The sequence below is a fragment of the Macrosteles quadrilineatus genome, unplaced genomic scaffold, assembly GCF_028750875.1.
Source record: "Macrosteles quadrilineatus isolate MER2022 unplaced genomic scaffold, UCM_ALF_1.0 Scaffold_2__2_contigs__length_208266976, whole genome shotgun sequence".
Taxonomy (NCBI): Eukaryota; Metazoa; Arthropoda; class Insecta; order Hemiptera; family Cicadellidae; genus Macrosteles; species Macrosteles quadrilineatus.
The window spans coordinates 162,360,415-162,383,938 of record NW_026542595.1 but is presented as its reverse complement, the minus strand read 5'-3'; the positions used below and the strand labels follow the sequence as shown (position 1 = coordinate 162,383,938).

Genomic DNA, 23,524 nt, shown 5'->3' with positions numbered 1-23,524 from the left:
ATCTTAACAGCTGTTTCAATTAAACAAGTTGGTTCTGTTCTGTGATGTTCAATAGCATTAAAGTTACAAGGATTACCAACAGGGTGCAGCACTAGCACTATTATTTCTTTTACATTTATGACAACAGCTAATTTGCAACCTGGAGGCGAGTGAGCGTAGCGAACGAGCTAACCTGAAGGCAAGTGAGCAAAGTGAGCGCAGCGAACGAGCTCCAACATACAGGTGAGTGAGCGTAGCGAACGAACTTCAACCAGGACGTGATTGAGCCATGCAAACGAGATCAGATAGTAAAAATAAAAGTAAGCCTACCGTTATAGGATCGACCGGCAGACACAGAGGTAATTTAACCTTTTATTGATTGTCATACCGATCCGGAACAACAAAAAACAACATAAAATGAAGCTATGTATAATAGTTTGGCCAGCATATCTTAAAATATGCAAACCAACTGCTGTTCGTTATATAAGAAGGTTTCAACTGAATATTATAAGATCCCCGTGCGTAGAACGGGTACACAGCTAGTTGGAAATAATATTGTAAGACTCTATTGTATATTAAATGTAAGAATATTTGTCAGCTGTTTATTAAATAGTGTTGGCTATTTAATAAACAGTTGGCTGTAAACAAACCATTTACAATACTATGAGCGATGTTTATCTTTATCTAAGGACTGATTAAACTTTAACCTTTGTATGTTGGGGTTTCTTTAGACCTTCTTATTAGAATCTGTCTTTGTCTTATCAAACTTATTATGTTGAAGAAACCCTAAACCATAATAGGGTATTTATTGTTAAATGCATTTAAATATTCAAACTTAGTGACATCAATTAAGATTTTAAACATTAATTCAACCTAAAAATATGACACAGTTGGGTCTTAATAATCAGCAATTTATTTAAGAATAATTTTTATCCATGTGTAAGCTGTTAGGGTTTGATCTTTGTGTTATCTTTTTATTTTCATCGTCTAATGCTTTGTTCACATCTTCCAGCTAACAGAGAATCAAGAAGGAAAGAAGAGCTGAGATATGAAGAGTTTACTGATTTTGGAAAGAAAATTCATGAAGGTATTTAGTGTTTTTTAAAAATTTTGTTGACTTATAATTTTTGTGTTATTAAATTTTTGTCACTATTGGGGACAATAACTAACATATCTTTCTATCCAGTTACTATTGTTAGTGAGAGAGGAATCTTACACTCACTTTTGGTCATCAATAACAAATACCAATAACTTATGAAAGAACCAACCATTATAAAGTATAATTTAGGGAGTTGAACGGCTATTAGTTAGATAAAGATTTTCAATTTACTTACAACTCAATATTGGCTCTTATCAAATTTTAGTTTCTAACTCCTAAAATGGGTCTACTAGTCAGTACTTTGACAGATATGTGGGTTACTACTGTCCCCACTAATGTAGGGTAATTTTTGCTACTTTTTCTCTGCTGTTTAAACCAAATGTTCAAGGCTTTTAAAAGCCGTGTTTACACGAAGCCAGTTGGTGGGCAGGTTCCTTTCCTCAGGTAACATGAAATACATTAGAAGCAATTAACCTGCCAATCTAGTCCGGTTAAACCGATATGCTGATAAAAATTGTCCAGATAAAGAGATGTCACTTCTACAGAGTGTAGTCCGGTTAAAAGGTGTCCGGATCAGAGGGAGTCTACTGTACAATTTTCTCAACTCCCTGTTGTGCTCCATTCTCCATTTTCAAAGGATGGTCCATAGATTTTCCTTAGAATTTTGTTTTTGAACACTTTTAGTCTTTTAGGCTAATTATAGTTTTGTAGATACATATTTTAGTTTTATGTCAAGTAGTTTTATGAGAACGAGAACTCAACAATTTGTGGCATGCCGATTAACTTTTATGTGCACTTTTATATGTAACTTTTAATCTTTGTTGTATTTCTGTTTCTTATTTATTATTATTCGTCAGTATTACTTATAGGTAAGATAAATTGTTTACTTTATAAAATTTGTTTCCTTCTATTTATACATTTTTTATTATTTGGAGTAGCTCTTCCACATTATATTATTTTGGTTTTGTCTTCATTGATATTAAAGCCTAAGTTTTAGTGTGGTTTATGTGTTTTGTAACCATAACTTTTAGTTCTTAATAGTTTTCTATGTAAAATAGGCCTATTTTATTTTGAATTTAAAATCTCAAAATGTTTTAGGAGAAATAAATTTGGATGTCAACACATCTTTCACATTCAAAGTGATGAGCTATAATGTCCTGGCTCAGACATTACTGGAAGGACACATGTACCTGTATAAGAACCACGACAGACGAGCGCTGGGATGGGCTAGGAGATGGGGCCTCATCTACGAGGAAATCAAGGATGAAAACCCTGAGGTATGGGTTAAATTTGTAAAGACAGTACTGCACTACTCACTTCTCATCCCTTTTTGGTGGCCTATTGTGAGTTTCTTATACTTGTGGATGTCGTAATATTTGCCATTGAATATGGCTGAGTCACAAAAGACTGGTACATGTTTTTTTTCAAATTTTAACTTGATTTTTGATGTTTGTGTTGAAGTTTAGGCCTACCACATTTGTTGGTGGTTGTGGTGTAGTTTGCCTCTATTGCCAATGATTTTGTTTAAGATTATTTTGGTTGTTGGCAAATTTTCCACAATCCCTGAAGATTCTGGTAAAGCCGTAGGATTTCTAATTTAAGTTCTGATGTCTGGTTCTGATCCAGACAATTGGTTAATCATAAAAACTAAAAAGTCAAGAGTTTCAAAGTGAAATCTGTGAGATTTAATGACTTTATTACAGAAGAACCTCAATAATCTAGTTTAAAGGTACGGCCCAGTAGACTGGAATTAGGGAAAAGGTGTACCATCAGGAGGCAATTTAAATTAGTGATTTAGAGTTAGGCCTACCACTAGTGAATTTGAGACAGCCAAAGTTCTAGAAAAAACTGTACTGATTAATTTTCCTATCAAATCTTGAACAAAGTATTGTAGATTGTAGGTTACTTTTAACTTCACATAGGGTAGAAATATTAAATGGAAACATTGAGTGGTACTGGTACATTTATAAAAAAAATCAAATTGCAGTCAAGGAGCGATACGTTTTTTTATGAATGGCTGGCAAGTGTGTGTATGTGAGTTCTGTGTTTTATCGGATTTGTCATCACTAATTGCCAGTAGTGCAGTTGGGCTTCACACACATAGTTATTTATTGTCTACTGTACTACTCTATGATATTAAATATTAGGTACAGTAATTAATGTAGGATTAATGTATGCAATTTCATAATACATTTTCCTATAGAGATGTTCAATATTATTCCGCACTCTCACGTACTTTAATAAGGAAACATTCCATTGTAATATGTATTTTAGGTTATGATTTTTTTCAGGGATGGGATCAAGCTGGATTTCAGGAGGGTTTATATTATGAAGTGTGGAATAGTTGAGGTTCTATTTTATGAATTATTGTTTTGAAATACCTCTGTTTAGATAGTACCATAGTATACAACGTACATAATTTGATAAACAACTATAGCTATAACCAGTGCTCGATTTGTAAAAATGAGGTGCCGAAACTGTAAGCTATTTAATTTAATTAGTACCTATTTATGCCAATATTTTTACGTTCCAAAAGGGACACTTTGTTCCACCGTGTTCCCCCTCAAATCGAATACTGGTTACAAACAACAATCAGTGGTTTATTTTGGAAAATGAACCACTGACACTTTGCTGTCTGTTAATACAAATTTAAAAAAATCTAGTCTTGAAATTCAAAAACATTAGCTCTCATGCAAATAATTACCAACTGTTTTTCAGATTCTTTGCCTGCAAGAGGTTGACACCGCACATCTCGCCAGCCATTATGCTAAGCTTTTGGATCTAGGTAATAAAGAGTTAAAACAATACTATCATTGCGTTTTTAAGCACTTTTTTAAAGCCAAGAAGTGTAACTTGACCCTCTAAATTAATTTTAATTAGGTGCTGAGGGCTATTATTTTTTAGCACGTCATAGCTAAAAAATAATAGCCCACAGCACCTAATAGACTTCATTTACTCATAACTCCATTTGTTTTATATGTTGTAAAATTACTTATGGCTGAAGATTATATTTTTCATTTTTTAAAGCGGATTATGTGTACAATTATTGTGAGTCTTGCACATGTGGCCGACTAAACCTCCCAAACAGTAAACCAAATGGGTCGGGATTTTAGAGTGAGTCTACTAACTAGGTTTTATTTTTTTCACCTCGTAAATGAAAATAAACATTTTCTTCTGCCACTTTTTCATGGTCTATATACAATGTAACCAACAATTTATTTAAAGCTCAAATCAGTGCCAAGACAATAACATTTTTAGCATTAACAGTCTTCCAAGGCAAACCTCGTAGTGCTGTGCATCACTTGCTATGATCACATTAATCCATCTGATCGACTATAGCCTGGTCTAAGTTTTGCCAAGAGATTTCTCCATTATTCAATTCATTATAGTAAACTATCATCTTGAAATAATTGCCGTGAAAACTCATCATTCTTGGATTGATTTGTTGACCTGTAGGCTACAGATGGGTGTACAAGAAACGAACCGGCAGGAACCAGGACGGCGTGGCTGTGTTCTACAAGGCAGCTGTGTTTGACACTGAGACTCACTCACAGGTAGAGTTCTACCAACCAGGAGTCAGTGTGCTGGACAGAGACAATGTGGGACTTGTGTTGCGACTCAGGTAAATCATCAGTTGTGTAAATAGCTTTCGATAATCATTTCAATTGCATAAAGCCACAAGTTTTGGCACCGAAATGTTGCCATCCTTAGGCCATACATGAACATATGTTTACCGTAGTCATCGTGCATAGTTGAACTTGAAAATGTCAAAGACATGGGAAACACCTCATGTAAACAATCTGCTGATTAGTCGGACAAGAAACCGGCGGAAGTTGAGTCAAAACTGTGGGTCAGTAGTTGGAAAGTGTCTTTTTAATCTTATTGCTTTTTCCATATCCCCTGTGGTTTTTTTTTTATCAGTACGAAAATCTCAATATATTATTGTGATTGTGGGAAATGATCACAGAGTTTGTGATTCTAGCGTACGGTTTTGAAAGCCAATTATTAGGTTTAGACTTCATCCAAAAAAATAATATTTATGATACATGAATGGCAATGATTTTATATTGTATTTTATTTTATAAAAAAAAAAAAAAAAACTTGCTTGACTGAAGGATTTGGGACTAGATTTTTTAGGATTTGATTTTCTCTATTTGTCACCTTCCTGTGATCCTATAATTGTTAGGAGGCCTACCAAACACAGTGGGGTTAGTTTTTGAATGTCACACACACTTGAAACTAATAGGATATTTTGTAATCAGTCTTAATGGTGATTCAGTAATCATTTGATTTACAATTGGTAGGCTGAAGGACTCCCCGAGCAATGCTATAGTGGTGGCCACAACACATCTGCTGTACAACCCACGGCGGAGTGATGTTAGGCTTGCTCAGATGCAACTGTTGTTGGCTGAGATAGACAGGCTAGCTTACAACAAAGACGCTCTTACGTAAGTGTAGTGGTAAACAAATCAGTAATTAGTTAGGCTACATCAATTCAGTTGGAATTAGATTTTCTTATTGTTTTTCATAAAATAAAACTAATCTCATGAAACTACAGTTGGATTCAGCGTCATGCAGAATATGTTAGAACAAACATACAATATTTTAACACCCACAATTTTTTGTAATTTTAAAACCATATTTCCATTTTTGATTGCTGCAATATTTATCTATAAGTCTAAATCTAATTCTTCTTTAGTTAGCATTCAGCAGTCGTTTCTAATATCTGTATACATTTCCATTTCCATTTTTTTTTTACTTTTCGTAAAGTTAGAGTTTTAGTTTACATTGTTTAACTCAATTTCCTTCATTCATGTTGGAAATATACAGTACAATGCTAACAAGTTTATATTGTCTCTGACAGCTACTACCCGGTCATATTAACGGGGGACTTTAACCTGAAACCTCGCAATGGAGTGTATCAGCTGTTGACAGAAGGGCAACTGCGTTACGAGGGAACGTCACGTCGCGACCTCAAGATCAGTTCACCTGATAACAACCGATTGCCACGTACACTACTGCCCTGGCGTCTCGGCATCACTGATAGGTATTAAAATATATTTTATAGTAGCCCAACTGGACCCATTTATGACTAATTAGGCTTCCTTACCTTTCACATTTTTGAATGTTTGTACAGATGGATGGATGGAAGCCTATTTTTATATTCTATTTGTGTTTCTATGTTATTGGTTTTTTTGGTAGGGTATGGTCCAAGCCTTTATCTTGTCAACTATACTAAAGTTAACACTTTGTTAGATAATTAGGATTTTTGAGAGGATAGCAGGCTTACCTGAATGGGAAAAAGTCCAAACTGGCACAGGAAAAACACAACTTTACACTTACCTTACCTTACCTCCTTGGTCTGCCGCCAAGTCAAGAGATGCCCCCACTCTGTGTAGGTCCTTCTGGACTTGGTCTCTCCATCTCAACTTCGTTCTTCCTAGCAGGCAGGTGCCTCGTGGTTGTCCATTGGCTATCTTCTTAAGCATACTTTCTTCTTCCCTTCTTTCTACATGGACTGCCCATCTCAGTCGTCTACTCTTCACTATATAAACAAAACATTAGAATATTATTTCACTGTCACTGACAGGATTTTCAACTAAGGAAGAGAGAGTTCTCTTTATGTCTAAAATGGTGGCCAGTGAGTTGTTGAGATAGTGTCGTCAATAGTATGAATTCAAAAAATACAGATTCAGTTTGGAACACTTTGTCAGATAAAATTATTATAATTGAAGTTAGTTAGCTGAGTGGTTATAGTTCTTGCCTATAAATCAAAAGATTGATGGTTCAAAATTGAGCCCAGTTGTCCTTGGTCATTTGGCTATAAAGTAACAGCTTATTGTAGGCAGTCAGTAACAAAGCTACATAGATCAACCAATGCCATTCTACACCTTGCACACATATTCATCTTAAAATGTTCACCTAAGTGTGTGACTTTGTCTTAAATGATGATAGCATAATTTTTTGATAGCCCCATGACAGATAGCATCTGGGTTCAGGGAAATGTTGCTTGGAATCAAACCATTTACCCTCTTAGATTTGAAGGGGAGCCTAACCACTTGGTGACCTAGACGATCATATTTATTTTTATTAAGTAAGGTTAGTCATATTCATAGTAATTTATTCTCTGAATAGGTAAAATTGTTTACAACCATACATATCAGTCGTCAAATACATCCATTTATTTAGTTGTCCAAAGCAACATAAATTGTTTTGCAAGTAACATGCCTTCATATATCAACCAACAGTAATCATCCCTCAATAATACATTCACTCTGACAATAAAAGCAATTTTTTGCAATTCTTTTGTTTTACAGACTTTTTATAATAGTTATAAAATTATTGGTTCTATAGAATTCCTCTTTTTCATTATTGCGTTAATGTTTTATAATGGCTCTTAGAGCAAGGTTAAAATAGAAAATGACTACTCAACATCCTTTGACAAAAAACAGGAGTTAGGCAGGGAGATATTATTTCACCTACACTCTTCAATATAGCGCTTGAGCATATATATAGCACTTTTGAGAATATAGCACTTAAAGAGCTGAAGAATACGGAAAATGGCATAAGAATTGGAAGGAAGATAAGCGTGCTCGCCTTTGCAGATAATCTAGTACTGTAGAGACCAGAGAAGAACTCCAGGAAATGTTTGAAATCCTTAAAAGAGAAACAAGAGCAGTGGGCCTGAAAATAAATGACAACAAAACAAAACTTGTCAGATTTGGAAGGGGAGCAGAGAACGAGGAGAACATGACAGAAATAGAACAACAGTATGAACAAGTTGAGTCTTTTAAATATTTAGGAGTTATTGTCAGCTCACAAAGTGAGGAACACATAGAAATAAAGAATAGAATAAACCTAGCCAGTAGAAGTATGTATGCTCTAAACAAATTATTATCATCAAGATTATTGTCTCATCACACTAAACTTAAAATCTACAAAACTATCATAAGACCTTTCCTTCTTTATGGAGCTGAAACCTGGATTATGGATAAAAACAGAGAAAAAACTTATTACTTTTGAAAATAAAGTTCTGCGCTAAATCTTTGGCCCTACTAAAGAAGGAGATGTGTGGAGAATTAAACATAATCAGGAACTAAGAGACCTGTTCAAGGAGCCAGATATAATTGTGGAGGCTAAAAGCAGGAGGCTTCGCTGGACGGGCCACATCATTAGAAGAGAGGAAACTAGCACACTTTATCAAATATGGAAAAGTGACCCACTGGGGAGGAGACCACGAGGGAGACCGAGGAAACGCTGGGCGGATGAAGTAAAGAAAGATATGGCCAGGATGGAAGTTAATGAAGATACCGCAAGAGACAGGGCGACGTGGAGACAATGTGTTGGTGAGGCCAAGTACCACTTGGGGTACAAATGGCCATGGGAGTAAGTAAGTAAGTTTTATGAACTATTAAATTAATAAATTCCAAGTAACACGTTCCTATTCTTTAATGCTAAAAAATTGTGGATGCATCCTTGAAAACATTCTTTGTACAAAATATAAGAATGTTTTATAAAAGTTTTGTTGTGATTTTTCATACAGATGCCAACATGCAGATGTGATAGCAGCCAGAGTGGTTGGAGAAGACTCGTCCACTACGAGGGTGAGTAAAGCTGTTAACTTTGTAATTAAAGTCTGGTCTGAATTGTACCCCGTCACAGCAAAACTGCAGTATAAGTGTCATGTCCATTTGCTTGATTGAGTTTTCACTAATACTTCCTTAAACATGTCAGATTTATTCAATTTTTATTTAAATAAAAACAAATTGGGTTGATGAGTACTTAGGTTTGCTGCTACAGGGTACATAATATGGAATGATTTTAATGAATGGTTATTAATTATCAAATAATTGTCAATTTAATCCATAAAATATCTATCAACAAGCAGACTATAACAGTTTATATTGTTTTCGATACAATATAACATACACATTTTAAATTAACTCTTTTTTGTAATTTTCCCTGTAACCATTAGGCGTGCAACAATGTGCAATGTATAAAATTATTCATCTTATGTTCCACAAAATGGTTTGGAAAGAAATTGTAAAATGTTATGTTTTGAAGGTGATAAATGGGAAGACCCAACTTTTACCCTTTTTATTCTCCCCCATAAAACGCTGCTCCCCATAGACTGATCAGGTTCGCAAACTTGTTCAAATAGTGTTCCAAGTGTTTAGCAAATTTAATCTAAAACACAGGCTTTTTTATCTGAGCTATCGTACTAATGAAGAACATCGTCTGCGAACACAGCGATTTTGTGGCCATGACAAAATAAAAAAAACCTTCGGTGACGCTGTAATTGAAAAAATCTTATGCAATCACAGCAAAATCGAGAAATTTTCAGTGGCCATGACTAAATTGTGAACATCTTCGATTACATTACAAAGTTTCGCGTTAAGATTTTGAGATTCGGGATTCGATTTTGAAAAGTTTCGGTTTTGGTTTTGAGATTCAAAATTTCTGGTTTTGGCCATCACTACTTCCGAGGTCACTGCAAAATCGTGATCATCTTCTGCAGTCACAGAGACATCACCATCTCCTGCGCTCACGGTAAAATTGTCTGCTTTCATTTGCAAACTATGCAGACTCTATCTGTGGTTGCGAAAGTATAGGCTCAGCTCAAAACTCGAGCTGCCCACACTTCTCTTAACATATATGACCCCGATCACCGCCCAAAAATTATTACCGACCCAAAACCGATCTCTCGGGCCAACTGATTGCCCGAACCGACCCAAAAATATCAGGGCCTCAAAGAACGCCCTATAAAAATATAATTTAGCATTTATGTCAGCATTTTCAACAGGTATAACTGTTAGCAAAGCTGTATGCTTTCTCTTTAATATTTTTCAAATATAAATTGAATAAACGTTTTTGCAGCTCTACAACAGCGAGCATAATAGAAGCCCCCTCCGAGACAATGAAGACTTAGATGATTCTTATAAGGATGACAGGTAAAATCACTTTACTTTCTTAGTTTAAATTTGTAGTTTACTCACCTTTGAAAATTCAAATAAGACTTAACACTTAAATAACAATACAACTATGGTCAAAAAAATTGCTATAACAAGGAGTTATTTCTATAAAACGAAGCGTGATACTGAGGTTTTTTTAAGGAGAAGGGAGGAGCAATACTGTTCAATTAACTTAAGTAAGATACATGTGAAATGTACTGTATTAACATTAATCCTCAAGGGGCGCATCGTTCTTAAAGACACAAATAGGTGCATCGGTCTTATTTACAAAATTAAAATCTTTCTTAGAAGAAAAATACTATGATTGATGAAAATTAAGGAAAATAATTAACATCATTATCTAAATTGTTGCATAATTTGTTATTATAAAATGCAATCACATACTACTTGCTCTTATTGGGCAGCGTGCTGATTTAGCGATAAAGCGTGAAGCTTCGGTCCCTGAGGTCACGGGATCAACTCCTGCCTAATCACCTAGAGATGGGATCTATCATAAGCTTGAATGCTGAATTTGTTCCAATGCAGATTCGAGTCGGGCACGCTGAAACATGGGTTCAATTTCCGCTCAGTCTACAATCACATTCTCCCGAATGGTCAGTTGGAGGCATCAACTCATCATGAAGACTGGGTCACTGTTGACTACATATTCTATAGGTAAATATCTGCATAATAACACCTGCTCAGCATAGCTGAGGCACAACTGGGAATATTTTAACCTTAACATAAAGTAGAATGGAGTGATATGCCTGGTGTAGATTTGTCTTTAAGACCAACTTTTTATTTATGAAGATGAAGATTCTACCTTAATTAATAATCTTCTTAAACTTAACGGCATTAAAACCTGGCTGTTTATCCTGATAGCACAGGGAGGATGGATGGAATTGTAATTACCACCTTAATACATGAGATATATTTTTATCCTATTTAAAGTGGTTCCTCTATTTATAGCGGAAATAATGGGAGTTAATAATTCCTTCCCATGCTGTAAAAAGCATAGTCATAGTTAAGTATCACACCTTATTGCATTTGACATGATTTAATGAATTATTTTTGCATTCAAACCATGCTCAGTGCTTCAATATTGCTCTCCAAAATACAGGCCATATTTTAATGTTGAAAGTGAGTGAGCTACTGACCTTCATCATGCCTTTACTACTACGTCCATTTGTAGGTAATATACTAACTGAAGAATATTTGTTGATATTTAGCATAATTTGAATCCCAAGGGTTGAGATGTGAGGTTTTTAATTGTTAACATTCCAATACAATGTGAAACACGATAAATAAGTCATCTCTGCAGTCAGCTGGTTGGTAATCTGTTGCATTGTTCTGTTCAGCTCTCCCAAGTCCCATGAAGGTCGTCTACAGTTAATATCCAAGCTGAGGCTACCAACACAAGACGAGTGTGAGAGATTCCTCAGACACCTTCCCAACTTTGCGTTTGGTTCCGACCACCTTCCTCTAGTCGCAAAGTTTTTCCTGAAACTACAGAGTGAGTTGACTTTTGGGCTATTCAAATTTTACTTGCAACACTGTTGTTCATAATTTTGTCTTGTTACAAAAAAATTACAAAAACGAGCTATAAGAATTATTTTGGACCTTGACTCGAGAACTTCAAAAGAGCATTTTAGATCATTAAAAATAATGACAGTATATGGATTGTACATCTATGAAACAGTTCTATATGTTAAAAACAGATTTTCTCAATTGGCGTTAACTGGTGAACACCATCACTACAATACCAGAAACAAAACCAACATTGCTCTAAACCGCCACAGATTAGAACTTTACAGTAAAAAACCAAGTTATACCGGCTCCAAATTTTACAACAAAATTCCAAATGAAATTAAATCGGCAAAAAGCATGGTCGGATTTAAGAGGGGTCTTAAAACATTTCTCATCAACAAGGTATTGTATTCCCTTGATGAACTTTAAAATTTTTAGAAGGAGCGTTAATTTGTAATTTGTATAAACTTATGTTAGATTTTAAGAACTTTGTATCCATAGAATATAACATTGTAATATAAAAACATTTAAGAGAATGACACTATTCATGTACTTTGTGCTTCAATGAATAAAGAAATATTGAATTGAATTGTCTCAAGAATGTCGTTAGAGAAGAACTAATTCCTTATGAAACAGCTGCTAGTGATATATCTTGTTTGAGAAAATACAGGATTCTTTAAAGGCGCATCAATAACCTGCAGTAAAATTATCAAAACATTAAATTAAATGAAACACTACTTTATTGCCACAAAACATTTCACAGGTTCAGAATAGCTGGTGAAACAGGTGACATTGTCAGTCAATATGGTTTGCTCTTTTGCGGTGACAGATAATAGAGTTTAATAGTTAATCGAGGTTCAACTGTATGATAATTTTTAATTTTATATACTCCGTTCAAGAAATTTATGCGGTTTTAGGGGAGAAAATCTATCCCTTCCACTTTATCCTACCTTTAAAATAATACCTCAACAGCTGTTGTTTGCTAAAACGTCAATCAGCTGCAACATAATTTAAGCAAAAAAAAGTAGTGGGAGAACTTCCCCTCAAACTGCCTAAATATTTTGACGGACTAAAATATGAGAGATAAATGAATAGAATCTGGGTTAGTGCTTCCTGTCTTCTTTAAAAATCTTCATAAACCAGTAGGCCTATCCAAGGTGTAAATTACCTTTAATTAAGTTAAGTACCTTATTTAGTTAGGTACCTTCAATTAAGTTTTTTTGAGTAAGTTTTTATGGCTAAGCCAGGTTGTACCGTTACCTTCAAGTACATGACTATCCCTGTTTGTGCATGCTCAAAGTATACTTTATTCTGTATTCAAAGATCTTTAACTCCTTTAATCCTTTAAAAATAAGGTTTCTACCTTTTACACATCCTTCTGCATCCTGAGGTTCTTAATCACCAACTCATCATCATAACTCTGTTCTAACTGAGTCTGCCAATGGATATGTGGAGGTTATAGTTTATATTTGTTCATCAACCATCCCTCTCCTAGATGGAGGGCACAGACCAGAGACTCGCTCTGCCACTAAACTGTCGTCTGCTATGTCAGCATCTGAGGATGAAGCTGCTCCTCAGTCCACACAGTCTCCACGACAGTACAACAGAGTTTTCCTATTACAATGTGCAGACAAACCTTACTGCAGACAAGCCCCTCTCAACTGGGAACAAATCACCAAGGAATGCCCAGCCATTGCTCGAAGCAAGGTAAACACAAACTAGATATATGATCTTCCCATTGCAGATGCAAGGAGATTTTGGCTGCTTGAGGGAAACGTTGGCGACGTCTCGCAATTGCAGTAGATAACAACAATCACTGATTATATTAATGATGAAATGTGATGGATTGAAAAATTAATGACTACCTACACTAATACACCACTGCTTTTCACATGGTACATAGTGGTTCATCAGACTTGTTTTAAAATTCTACATATTTTTTTTAGAGATGTGTCGAATCTCGAGACCACTATACTTGGACATTGGTATCGGTATCGAGCTTCATAAGTTGCCATGACATATACCCTACCCATCTGCGAAGATCGTGCAGTACAAAATTACCGCTTCTCCCACTATCACAGGTGACTACAATTACGTTTCCATGACCACGGAAGACAATGTTGATGTCTACATGACCGCAGGGGACAATTAGAATTTTGCCGTTATCCCGACAGACAATGAAGATCAAATGATTATGTTTCCGTTGTTGCGAGGGAAATTCAGAATTATACCGTTACCGCATGTTACCGGTACCTCAAGCTATTTGATCCTAAATCTCAACCTGGCACACTTCAAGAGACAAAAAAGCTATAAACAAAAACAAGTTATAATAAAACTTTATGATCCTGGTTTGTTAGATCTTCATATACCTAATGTGTTTAGAAGGGTTTAAACTTGAATTGGCTAGTTAGAAATAGTAATTGCTGTATTCATTTTTTGCTTAACTAGACAAATAAAGTATCTTCTTAAGGTAACACAAAAAAAGCAAAAGCCTCGAAATTGAACCTTGTGGCACCCCAAATTTAATTGGTTGATAAGTTGATGACGATTTGATAATTCTATTATGATTTGTCAAATGGGTAATTTCAATGAATTGAGATCTATTTCTCAAATATTAAGAAAACCAACTAAGAGCTCTTTTAGATATCCCAATAATTTTTTCTAGTAAATTAACAAGTTTAAATATTAGGTAATTTGACAAGTTTTTATAGTAATTTACTACTAGTAAACACGTTGCTCGAAATCGAGCAATTGCAAAGAATTAAAGTAGTTACTCAAAAACAAATAAAAGTCGTCATAATTTCCGATGAGTTATTAAAAGACTTTGAATTGAGAAATAAATAACAACAATTAAATTATACAGCTGATCAAAATGTAAACAATTATGTTCTCTATAAGGATAACATGGGAACTTTAACAGCTACTGGGGCAGAGCCCAAGGGACTTTTTCAAAAATGTAAGGTCAGTTTGCAAATCTACGCGACATGCTCTTTCTAATGAGACGTCAATGGATAAAATCGGTTAAGAAATGGCGGAGGAGCTCAACCGACAAAGTTTCATGTAGCGTATTAATTATATAGATGTTTTACACAATCAAACGCTTTAGAAAGGTCCATAAATACAATTTTATAATGTCCTTTGTCTGCTGAGTACTGATCAATGACTAATTTGATTTAAAAAAACAGCTGCACACACAACTGATCTTCCATTCCGAAATCCTTGCTGATTATCATCCAAAATATTAAATTTTCCAACAACTCTGATCATTTTAAGTAGACGGCTTTTTAATACACTTAAGAAATTGAAGGAAGAACAGATACTGGGCGATAATTGGATATATTTTCAGGGTTAATTTTTGTGTGTAAAGGATTTTTTTAATTTTTTTGCCTGCTTTAATATGTTAGGAAAAATGCCGGATGCAAACGAAGAATTTATCAGATGAAATACAATTTTGCTGATGTAGGTTTTTGCAGCCTTTATTATTGTTACAGGAATTTCATCATGACCACTGGAGTGTTTATTTTTTAAAGATTGAATGATTTTTTCCACCTCCCTTTCAGCTCAAATTTTGGCTTTACAAACAAGTCATCGATGAAATCAGCTATCACATCAGCCATCACCCTGTCACATTTTGATTGTTGCAATTTAAATCTGTAACCATGTTGCTAAAATAACCATTAAACATATTTGCAATTTTACCAGGGTCTAAAACTGTTTCTGAATTTTGTTTTAAAATCATATTTTTCTATGGTTTTTTGTCATTTTCCCCAACTTCAGAGTTGATTATACTCCAGAATGTTTTAGGAATTTTAATTTTTTTTGCGATAGGTCGCCAGGTGCCACAGTAATTTGCTCTGTTTGAGTTGATGTCTGCTCTGTGAGTTGATCAGCTGCTCTTGTTACCGTCATGGCCACTGGAGTACCTGCAGCCTCATTAGGTTTTACATTGACAGTGGTGTTTCCAGCTTTAGCTCTGTCCAGTTGAGATGGGGAAAGCTGTCCCTGTTTTTTTATTGATCAAATCTTTCAGTTGACAGACAAAGTGTTTGTGAGATAAGAGATAAGCCATTCTTCAAAGATTGTGACAGTATGAGACCATAGATAAAACATACTCCCTCAGTAGATTTGTCATCCTTATGGAACAGCTGAAGCCAATAATTTTATTGTTAGTTCTGTACGTCCAACTGTAGAGGTTATGTTTTGTTTACAATTTGTTTCTTGATATTTCAGTCATTTAAAACATCATTTAACCAAATAAAACTGCATAATCATAAACAATAACTGGTCTTCTAGTCATATAACCAAATAGTAAAGCACAAATCATGAAAATAACCCTAAAATAATAGAAACAAAATTTTGTCTACACTAGCGATCTGTGTGGACGTACATGAATTAGACACAAAAACAAGCTTCAAAATGTACAATGGGATGAGGAGTCTATAGTCTATGATGAGACTATTGTGACTTTTAGCCTTAGTAATTTGTTGGAACTTAAAAATGTTATTAATTAATTAATATAGTGATTTAAATCTATCTTGTCTCGAACACAACCAATTGGAGAGCAGATGAGGTGTTCTAGCTTCTTCCTCCTAAAACTAGTTAGACATTGTTGTTTATTTATAAAATCTACAAAGTATTGTGCTGCTTAGTTCATTTTTGTGTTGTAGCTCAGATAAACTGAAGCCTCTGGACTTAAAATGCTACAACTTCATTTGACAAACTTTTATGGTTTAATGTCCCAAAATATCTACAAACAACAAAGTATTTATTTAATCCGTTTATCATCAAGATAAGCCAGGTGGGCAATTATTTAGTGAATTCAATTGTATACTTATAATTTATGTTTCAATTTTTCAGAAGTCAGACTCTCCTAAGGCTGAACGCAGCAGCAGTGAAGAACCTTAAGAACTCTTTAAATAGAGAATAAAAGTGATTACAATATTTATACTGTTGATACTCTGTTGTTTTCAAATTCAGATGTGTATATTATTTTATAATTTGTAGTTATTAATTTTTTAAAGTTTATAATTACCAAAAATTTTAGCAGTGTTTAACATTTGGTAACATTTTGTTGTGCAGATTAGTTCAACATTAAAATAAGGATTGACAAGTCACCAAAGGCCTAACGGAAATGATTAATTATTGTGTTAATGATTGATGGCATAGGATTGGACACAAATTTATGAGTATGAATAACACATGTTGTCACATGAGCATGTGTTGTGTTAGTCAAAATTACAAACGAACTTACAAATGGGTAACAACGTTATTAAGGAAATCAGAGAGGTTAGTAATTATCTAAAGGAATTTGAAGAGGAAAGAGTTTGTTAAACTTTTTTTACATAATAAATAATCGATAGATCGACGCTTGGGTGTGTTTGGTGAGTCGGTAGCACCATGGACTTTGGGCCCAAGGCAGCAATGTGGGGGGTTTGAATCCTGGTACCTGTCACTACTTTTTATCAGTAGGCTTACTGTACACTGTACAGGTCCTGTACTGCCCCCCCCCCCTGCTTTGCTGGATATGTTTCAAGTACAGGTCCTCTGTGGACGGGCAAATGCAATGTTGAAAGAGGACGCCAACCTCTTAAAAAAATAAAGAGAAAACAGAAGGGGTATGGGGGAAACTTTGTCTGCTGTGCTGCAAAGATTTTGAACAATTTTGAAAATGTGATTAGAGAGTTGTGTTTAGATCTACTATTGTGTTGTTTGCTTGAAGTTCACTTTTCTTAAGAGTTGCATCATATTTTTTTAACTGTTAAGTTACAACTTCATCGTCATATATACCAAGTTTTATTTTTTAAGATATTGCAAAAGTAATGCCTCAATCCAGTTTAGTAATAATAATAATATATAAATTACTTCCTCAACTGTTTTATTATTTTAACTTTATTCTGTGTAATATTGAATGATTATGCACTGCAGTGGCTAATTTTACCAACTAATTGTTATAGCTTCTTTTCAGTATGTTAATTACTCTTGTAAAAATCACAGTAATTAACAAAAAATGTATTTCATATTTTATAAAAGCGTTTTATGTAATGAATTGAGATGCCTAAATTCATACTACTGTAATATGAAGAAATTGTATCAAAATAAATTATATGTATTTGTAAAAGTAAACCCCCTATGTATTTTTATAGTACTTATGATTTTACAATTTTAAACCTTCTGCACTGTGGAACCATACACAGTTTTATTAGTTTGCTGGTTATAATATAAATAATGTTTTACTCAAAACTTAAGTAAAAATGTCAAGTTAAAGTTCATATTATTTACCCATCCGTTAATAAAATGTCTAAGTTCTTGTACCCTTTTCTAATTTGCTTATTGAATACAACTTTTCATCATACTGTCCGGAAAGCAGCTGTTTTAGCTCTCTAATCGTCAGCAAAATTATTGTTTTCAGGTAACTTAAATAGGGAACAGAAAAAACATATGGTAAATTTTTCGGTTTGCTAACCTCAAAATTTTATCAGTGCATTATGAAAACGCTACTTACTACACAATATTTAAAGTCATGTTTGTAAACAACAGTAATATGTAAACACTAAACATTAATAACAACTTTTTATAACCTCAAATTATGTGGTCTAATTTTAGCGAATTTCCCATATAGGGAATAAGCTATTACCGTTTCACCCATGGTACGACCTGGACTTGGGACCGATTTACTTTTTTGTTTTGAGGTCCCTATGAGGCCAAAAACCCCATCCGTTCAAATTCATATATATATATATGTGTGTGTCCGTCCGTTAGCATAATAACTCGAGCAAAAATTATCTGATTTTTATGAAATGTTGTAGGCCTATAAACCTAAATTCATTTGAACCAGCATGATCGGACAATGGTTTTATAAATGAGAGGCGTAAAACTTTGATCCTAAATCTCAACCTGGCACACTTCAAGATACAAAAAAGCTATAAACAAAAACAAGTTATAATAAAACTTTATGATCCCCCCCGTTTATGGGGTAAAAATTTGTTTTCCCATTTTTGACCCAAAAAACATAAAATTTAGCAATTTTGATCAACACCATTTTGTAGAGCTTAAAATAACAAATAATTTAGTATATTGAACGTTAACATGCGCCGAATGATTACGGAGAAAATTCCAAAATATTTTAAATTAAAAATTCCCATGTTATTCTTATGGTGGAGAATTAGTTAACTGTTGATTTGGAAAATGGATTCATATCTTACTAAACTATAAATATTTGACAAAAAACTTTTTTACCCTCCCTTTTGCAGCAAACCCAAAGTACTTGTTAAACTAATTATATTAAAATAGGGAGTAAAGTGATATTTTTAAGGAGACATTTTAGTGTAAATCCAATCAGGCAAATGGAAATTCACTTAGTCTGCTGGTTTGTTGTGGCGGGGATATTATTAGAAGCTTATTTCTACAGTATGATGAAAATAGTTGTTCATCACATGGAGCAAAAGTGTCTTTTTGGTACTTAATCTTATTTCGAAGCTCGGCTGCGCCTCGCTTTTAAACACCTTGCGTACCAATAAGAGCCACTTTCGCTCTTAGTGAAGAAAACTACTATTTCTTGTTCCTTATTACACTATATCAATTGTATATAAATATATAAGACTGTAAATACCTACCCTAATTGAAAAGTCATTGCATGAATTGGATTTTATTTTAAATTTTGGATCTTGTTTGTTGAAAAAGTGTATACTGTATTTATTAAAACTTTAACATTAAGTAGAAATTATAATTTTAATAAACACTTGTAGGTTTTTTTTTACATGAAAAAAATAATACTGTTAATTTAATATTTACACTTTTTATATTGTGATATAGTTTTACATTTTAGTATCATTTGAAGGAGCTAATTACAATTTTATCCTGCATTTTACTGATAATGATTGAATGGTAGTGATAGTTAATGTATATTTGTCTGATGTGCATAAAGTTGTATGAATCTAGTAAACGGTGTTTTTTTTTCATTTTATCCCTAGCCCAAAAAAGTAAACTAAATGACATATTTGTTTATATAAATATCAATCTTCTGGGAAACATTAGTTTAAACTAGGTGGCGTTCGCAGAGGCATCCACAAAATTGAGCGGAGTCATCAAGGGTTTATATTATATTGTTTTGGTCATACTGCAGTAATACCAGTCGTTTTTAATGCATGCGTTGCAGGCTAAAGTAGCATTTTTACTCTTTAGGAAGTAAAAATGGTTTTTAACCTCTGGGATGGAGTAAAAATCAGCTGTTGTCAACTCAGTTGTAAATTTCTATTGTAAACGATTGTATGTATCGAAATATGTATCGATTCGTGCTTCGTAATTATTTTAACCTACAGTCTACAGTCTCTTCCCATAGCGTTTTAGCATTGCAGATACATTAATCTATTCCCACACTCAACACGCTCACCTTTACTACTTCCTTCACCACCCCCTACGTCGTGGACCTATTTCCCTCTCTTCCCATAGCATTTTAGGATTGCAGATACATTAATGTAATTGCCAAAGACAGTTCCCACACTCTGCACTGCTAGCCTTACTACTTCCTTCACCATTTCCTACGTCATAGACTTGTTTCCTTCCCTTCTCATTGCATTTTTGGATTAAAGATACATCAATCTAACTGCCACAGGCGGTTTTCACACTATGCTCATACTTTACTACTTTACATCGTGGATCTGTTTTCATCACTTTCCATAGCAATTTAGTATTTTATATGCGTTAATCTAATTGCCCCAAACATTCCCCACACTCCGCACTGCTAGCCTTTACTAATTCTTTCACCATTTTCTATGTCGTGGGGATATTTCCATCCCTTCTCAAAGCATTTCAGCATTGCAGATACATTAATCTAACTGCTACAAACGGTTTCTAGTTCCCACACTCCACACTGCTCACCTTACTTCTTCCTCCACTTCTTCTTACGTCGCGGACCTGTTTCCCTCTCTTCCCATAGAGTTTTAAAATTGTAGATACCTTTATCCCAGACTCCGGACAGCTCACCTTGACTACTGCCTTTGCCACTTCCTACGTCTCGGACCTTTTCTCTCCCTTCCCATAGCATTTTAGGATTGCAGATCCCTTAATCTAATCGTCATAAACAGTTCCCACACTCCAGACTGCTCGTATTTACTACTTCCTTCACCACTTCCTACGTCACGGACCTGTTTACCTCCCTTCCCATAGCATTTTAGGATTGCAGATACCTTGATCTAATCGTCATAAACAGTTCCCACACTCCGGACAGCTTGCCTTGACTTTCCTTCACCACTTCCTACATCATAGACCTGTTTTCCTCCCTTCCCACAGCATTTTATGATTGCAGATACCTTAATCTAATCGTCATAAACAGTTCCCACACTACGGACAGCTTGCCTTGACTACTTCCTTCATCACTTCCTTCGTCACGAACCTGTTTCCATCCCTTCCCATAGAATCATAGGATTGCAAATACCTTAATCTAATGGTCATAAACAGTTCCCACACTATTTATCTGATAGGGACAACCGGACTGCTCGCATTTACTACTTCCTTCACCACTTCCTACGTCACGGACCTGTTTACCTCCCTTCCCATAGCATTTTATGATTGCAGATACCTTAATCTATTCGTCATAAACAGTTCCCACACTCCGGACTACTCGCCTTTACTACTTCCTTCGCCACTTCCTACGCCACGGACCTGTTTCCCACCCTTTCCATAGCATTTTATGATTGCAGATACCTTAATCTAATCTTCATAAACAGTTCCCACACTCCGGACAGCTCGACTTGACTACTTCCTTCATCACTTCCTACGTCGCGGACCCGTTTTCCTACCTTTCCATAGAATTTTATGATTGCAGATACCTTAACCTAATCGTCATAAACAGTTCCCACACTCCGGACTGCTCGCCTTTACTACTTCCTTCATCACTTCCTACGTCGCGGACCCGTTTCCCTCCCTTTCCATAGCATTTTATGATTGCAGATACCTTAATCTAATTGTCATAAACAGTTCCCACACTCCGGACTGCTCGCCTTTACTACTTCCTTCACCACTTCCTACGTCACGGACCTGTTTCCCTCCCTTCCCATAGCATCATAGGATTGCAAATACCTTAATATAGGCTAATGGTCATAAGCAGTTCCCACACTGCGGACAGCTCGCCTTGACTACTTCCTTCATCACTTCCTACGTCGCGGACCCTTTTTCCTCCCTTCCCTTATAATTTTTGGAATGCAGATACCTAAATCTAATCGTCATAAACAGTTTCCACACTTCAGACTGCTCACCTTTAGTACTTCCTTCACCACTTCCTACGGCGGGGACCCATTTTCCTCCCTTCCCATAGAATTTTAGGAATGCAGATACCTAAATCTAATCGTTATAAACGTTTCCACACTCCAGACTGCTCACCTTTAGTACTTCCTTTAGCACTTCATACGTCACGGACCTCAAGCTAATGTCTTCATTTGATTATATTTATGATTCATACCGTTTCTGTTCTAATATCTGTGGAATAATGCTATCGGCTTTTTCTTTATCTACTGCATTCAAAAGTCAACAGCTGATCATATGTCTTTGTTTATGTGTCAAATACTGCTTCCATAAGGATTACATTGAAACTTTGAGACCCAGTGAGTCGGATTCCTGAGAGTTATTTTTAACGCCATATAGATGTTGGCACTCACCGATATGGTCTTTATCACCATCCAAAATTTGAAAACGATTGATTCAGCCGTCTAGGAGGAGTTTGCGTATTACGAAATGCATAAAAGTCGACGTATAAGAGCTTCGCTCAAAAAATGTAATGAAGCTGTCAACTGCCATGAACATATTCAGGAAATAATTGTGTAAATTAATTGACCTATTATTATCTATAGACTCCTGATAATCCAATATTGTTTATACTTTCCTTATGTTATCTAATAGCATATTGTGAAAGAAAAATATTTATCACAATTTGTAAAAAAATCCAAGTTACTATGACATTTTGTTATTTGGAACTTGATCATAAAGTATTGATCACCATCAACAACAATGAAATTTAAACAGTAAGAGTACTATAGCCCAAGAGCCCATGACTGCCAGACCTAGCTTCGTTATTTTATAAAAGCTGAAAGTTTCTCAGCACATGCTCCCAATTCAGTAAAGAATGATCACCGACTATGAAATTAAAGATCTTATTTACTTTGGCAACAAAAAGGTAAAAAAGGTTGACCTTCATTATATCATTGTTGATAAATCTAATTTAAAGTATTAAAAGTTTAAAAGTATTTCAGAACACATTTTAATAATGAACTTATAATCATAACAACTTGAAAATAAAAATAAAAACATAATCACATGTAATGAAGAATCATATGACTTTAAATTATATTCTAACACCATTGCCAACATAAAGCTTGGTTCTCTCATGTTTTCTTCGGAGGAGTGTTAGAAATAATTTCTCCTTTGTCAGACAATTAGTGCAGTTTTAAGTCTCTGCCAGACACCCTTAAACTTAGGTATGACCAAGATTAATTTTCGTCATTTTATTAAAGCTGAATATGGTTAAGTTTGGGGGGCTATCAAAGGACGTTTCCTCAAAAGCCAGCCACTTTTAACACGTTTGCTACTGCAATCGAACAAAATTTTTTATTGACATGGACCAGCGACGCACATATCGGTTTCCACCCATAGACCGCCGTCGCATCTAGTCACATTAAAATAGACTGCTGTCGTATATTTGCATCAGGGTTCTAATGTTATTAAAATGCTTATATCTTTGTAACGGTCTATTTGAATGCTCTGAATTCCCTGCAGTGGTCTACAGAGATGTCTGACGCACAACTGCGTCGCTTGGTCTGTGGATATGATGATTGGTGACGTCATATGATAGTTGGAAAAACTGGTCTTTACTTTTCTGCATCACTGTATGTATGTATGCAGTATGTATACTGTTCCTATGTAGCTTTTATATTTGTTCAGTTATAAACTGTTCTTGAATAATCTGTTTTTTTTTACT

At 34.9% G+C, this 23,524-nt stretch overlaps 1 protein-coding gene across 5 annotated transcripts in view; it reads left to right on the top strand.

Moving 5' to 3' along the window:
• LOC128985707 (protein angel homolog 2-like) overlaps positions 1–19,488 on the top strand; it is a 32,709-nt gene extending 13,221 nt beyond the window's left edge. For 4 of the 5 annotated variants that reach the window (XM_054405501.1, XM_054405503.1, XM_054405500.1 and 1 more), the window contains 12 exons: positions 992–1,066; positions 2,177–2,355; positions 3,797–3,863; positions 4,535–4,700; positions 5,383–5,526; positions 5,943–6,125; positions 8,622–8,682; positions 9,956–10,029; positions 10,576–10,704; positions 11,388–11,542; positions 13,052–13,263; positions 16,414–19,488. In XM_054405501.1, the coding sequence (XP_054261476.1) occupies positions 992–1,066; positions 2,177–2,355; positions 3,797–3,863; positions 4,535–4,700; positions 5,383–5,526; positions 5,943–6,125; positions 8,622–8,682; positions 9,956–10,029; positions 10,576–10,704; positions 11,388–11,542; positions 13,052–13,263; positions 16,414–16,461 (1,493 nt within the window). In that variant the 3' untranslated portion in view covers positions 16,462–19,488. The remainder of the gene's footprint in view (positions 1–991; positions 1,067–2,176; positions 2,356–3,796; positions 3,864–4,534; positions 4,701–5,382; positions 5,527–5,942; positions 6,126–8,621; positions 8,683–9,955; positions 10,030–10,575; positions 10,705–11,387; positions 11,543–13,051; positions 13,264–16,413) is intronic. The other variant, XM_054405502.1, reaches the window with a different exon arrangement.
• Positions 19,489–23,524: the final 4,036 nt, after the last annotated feature.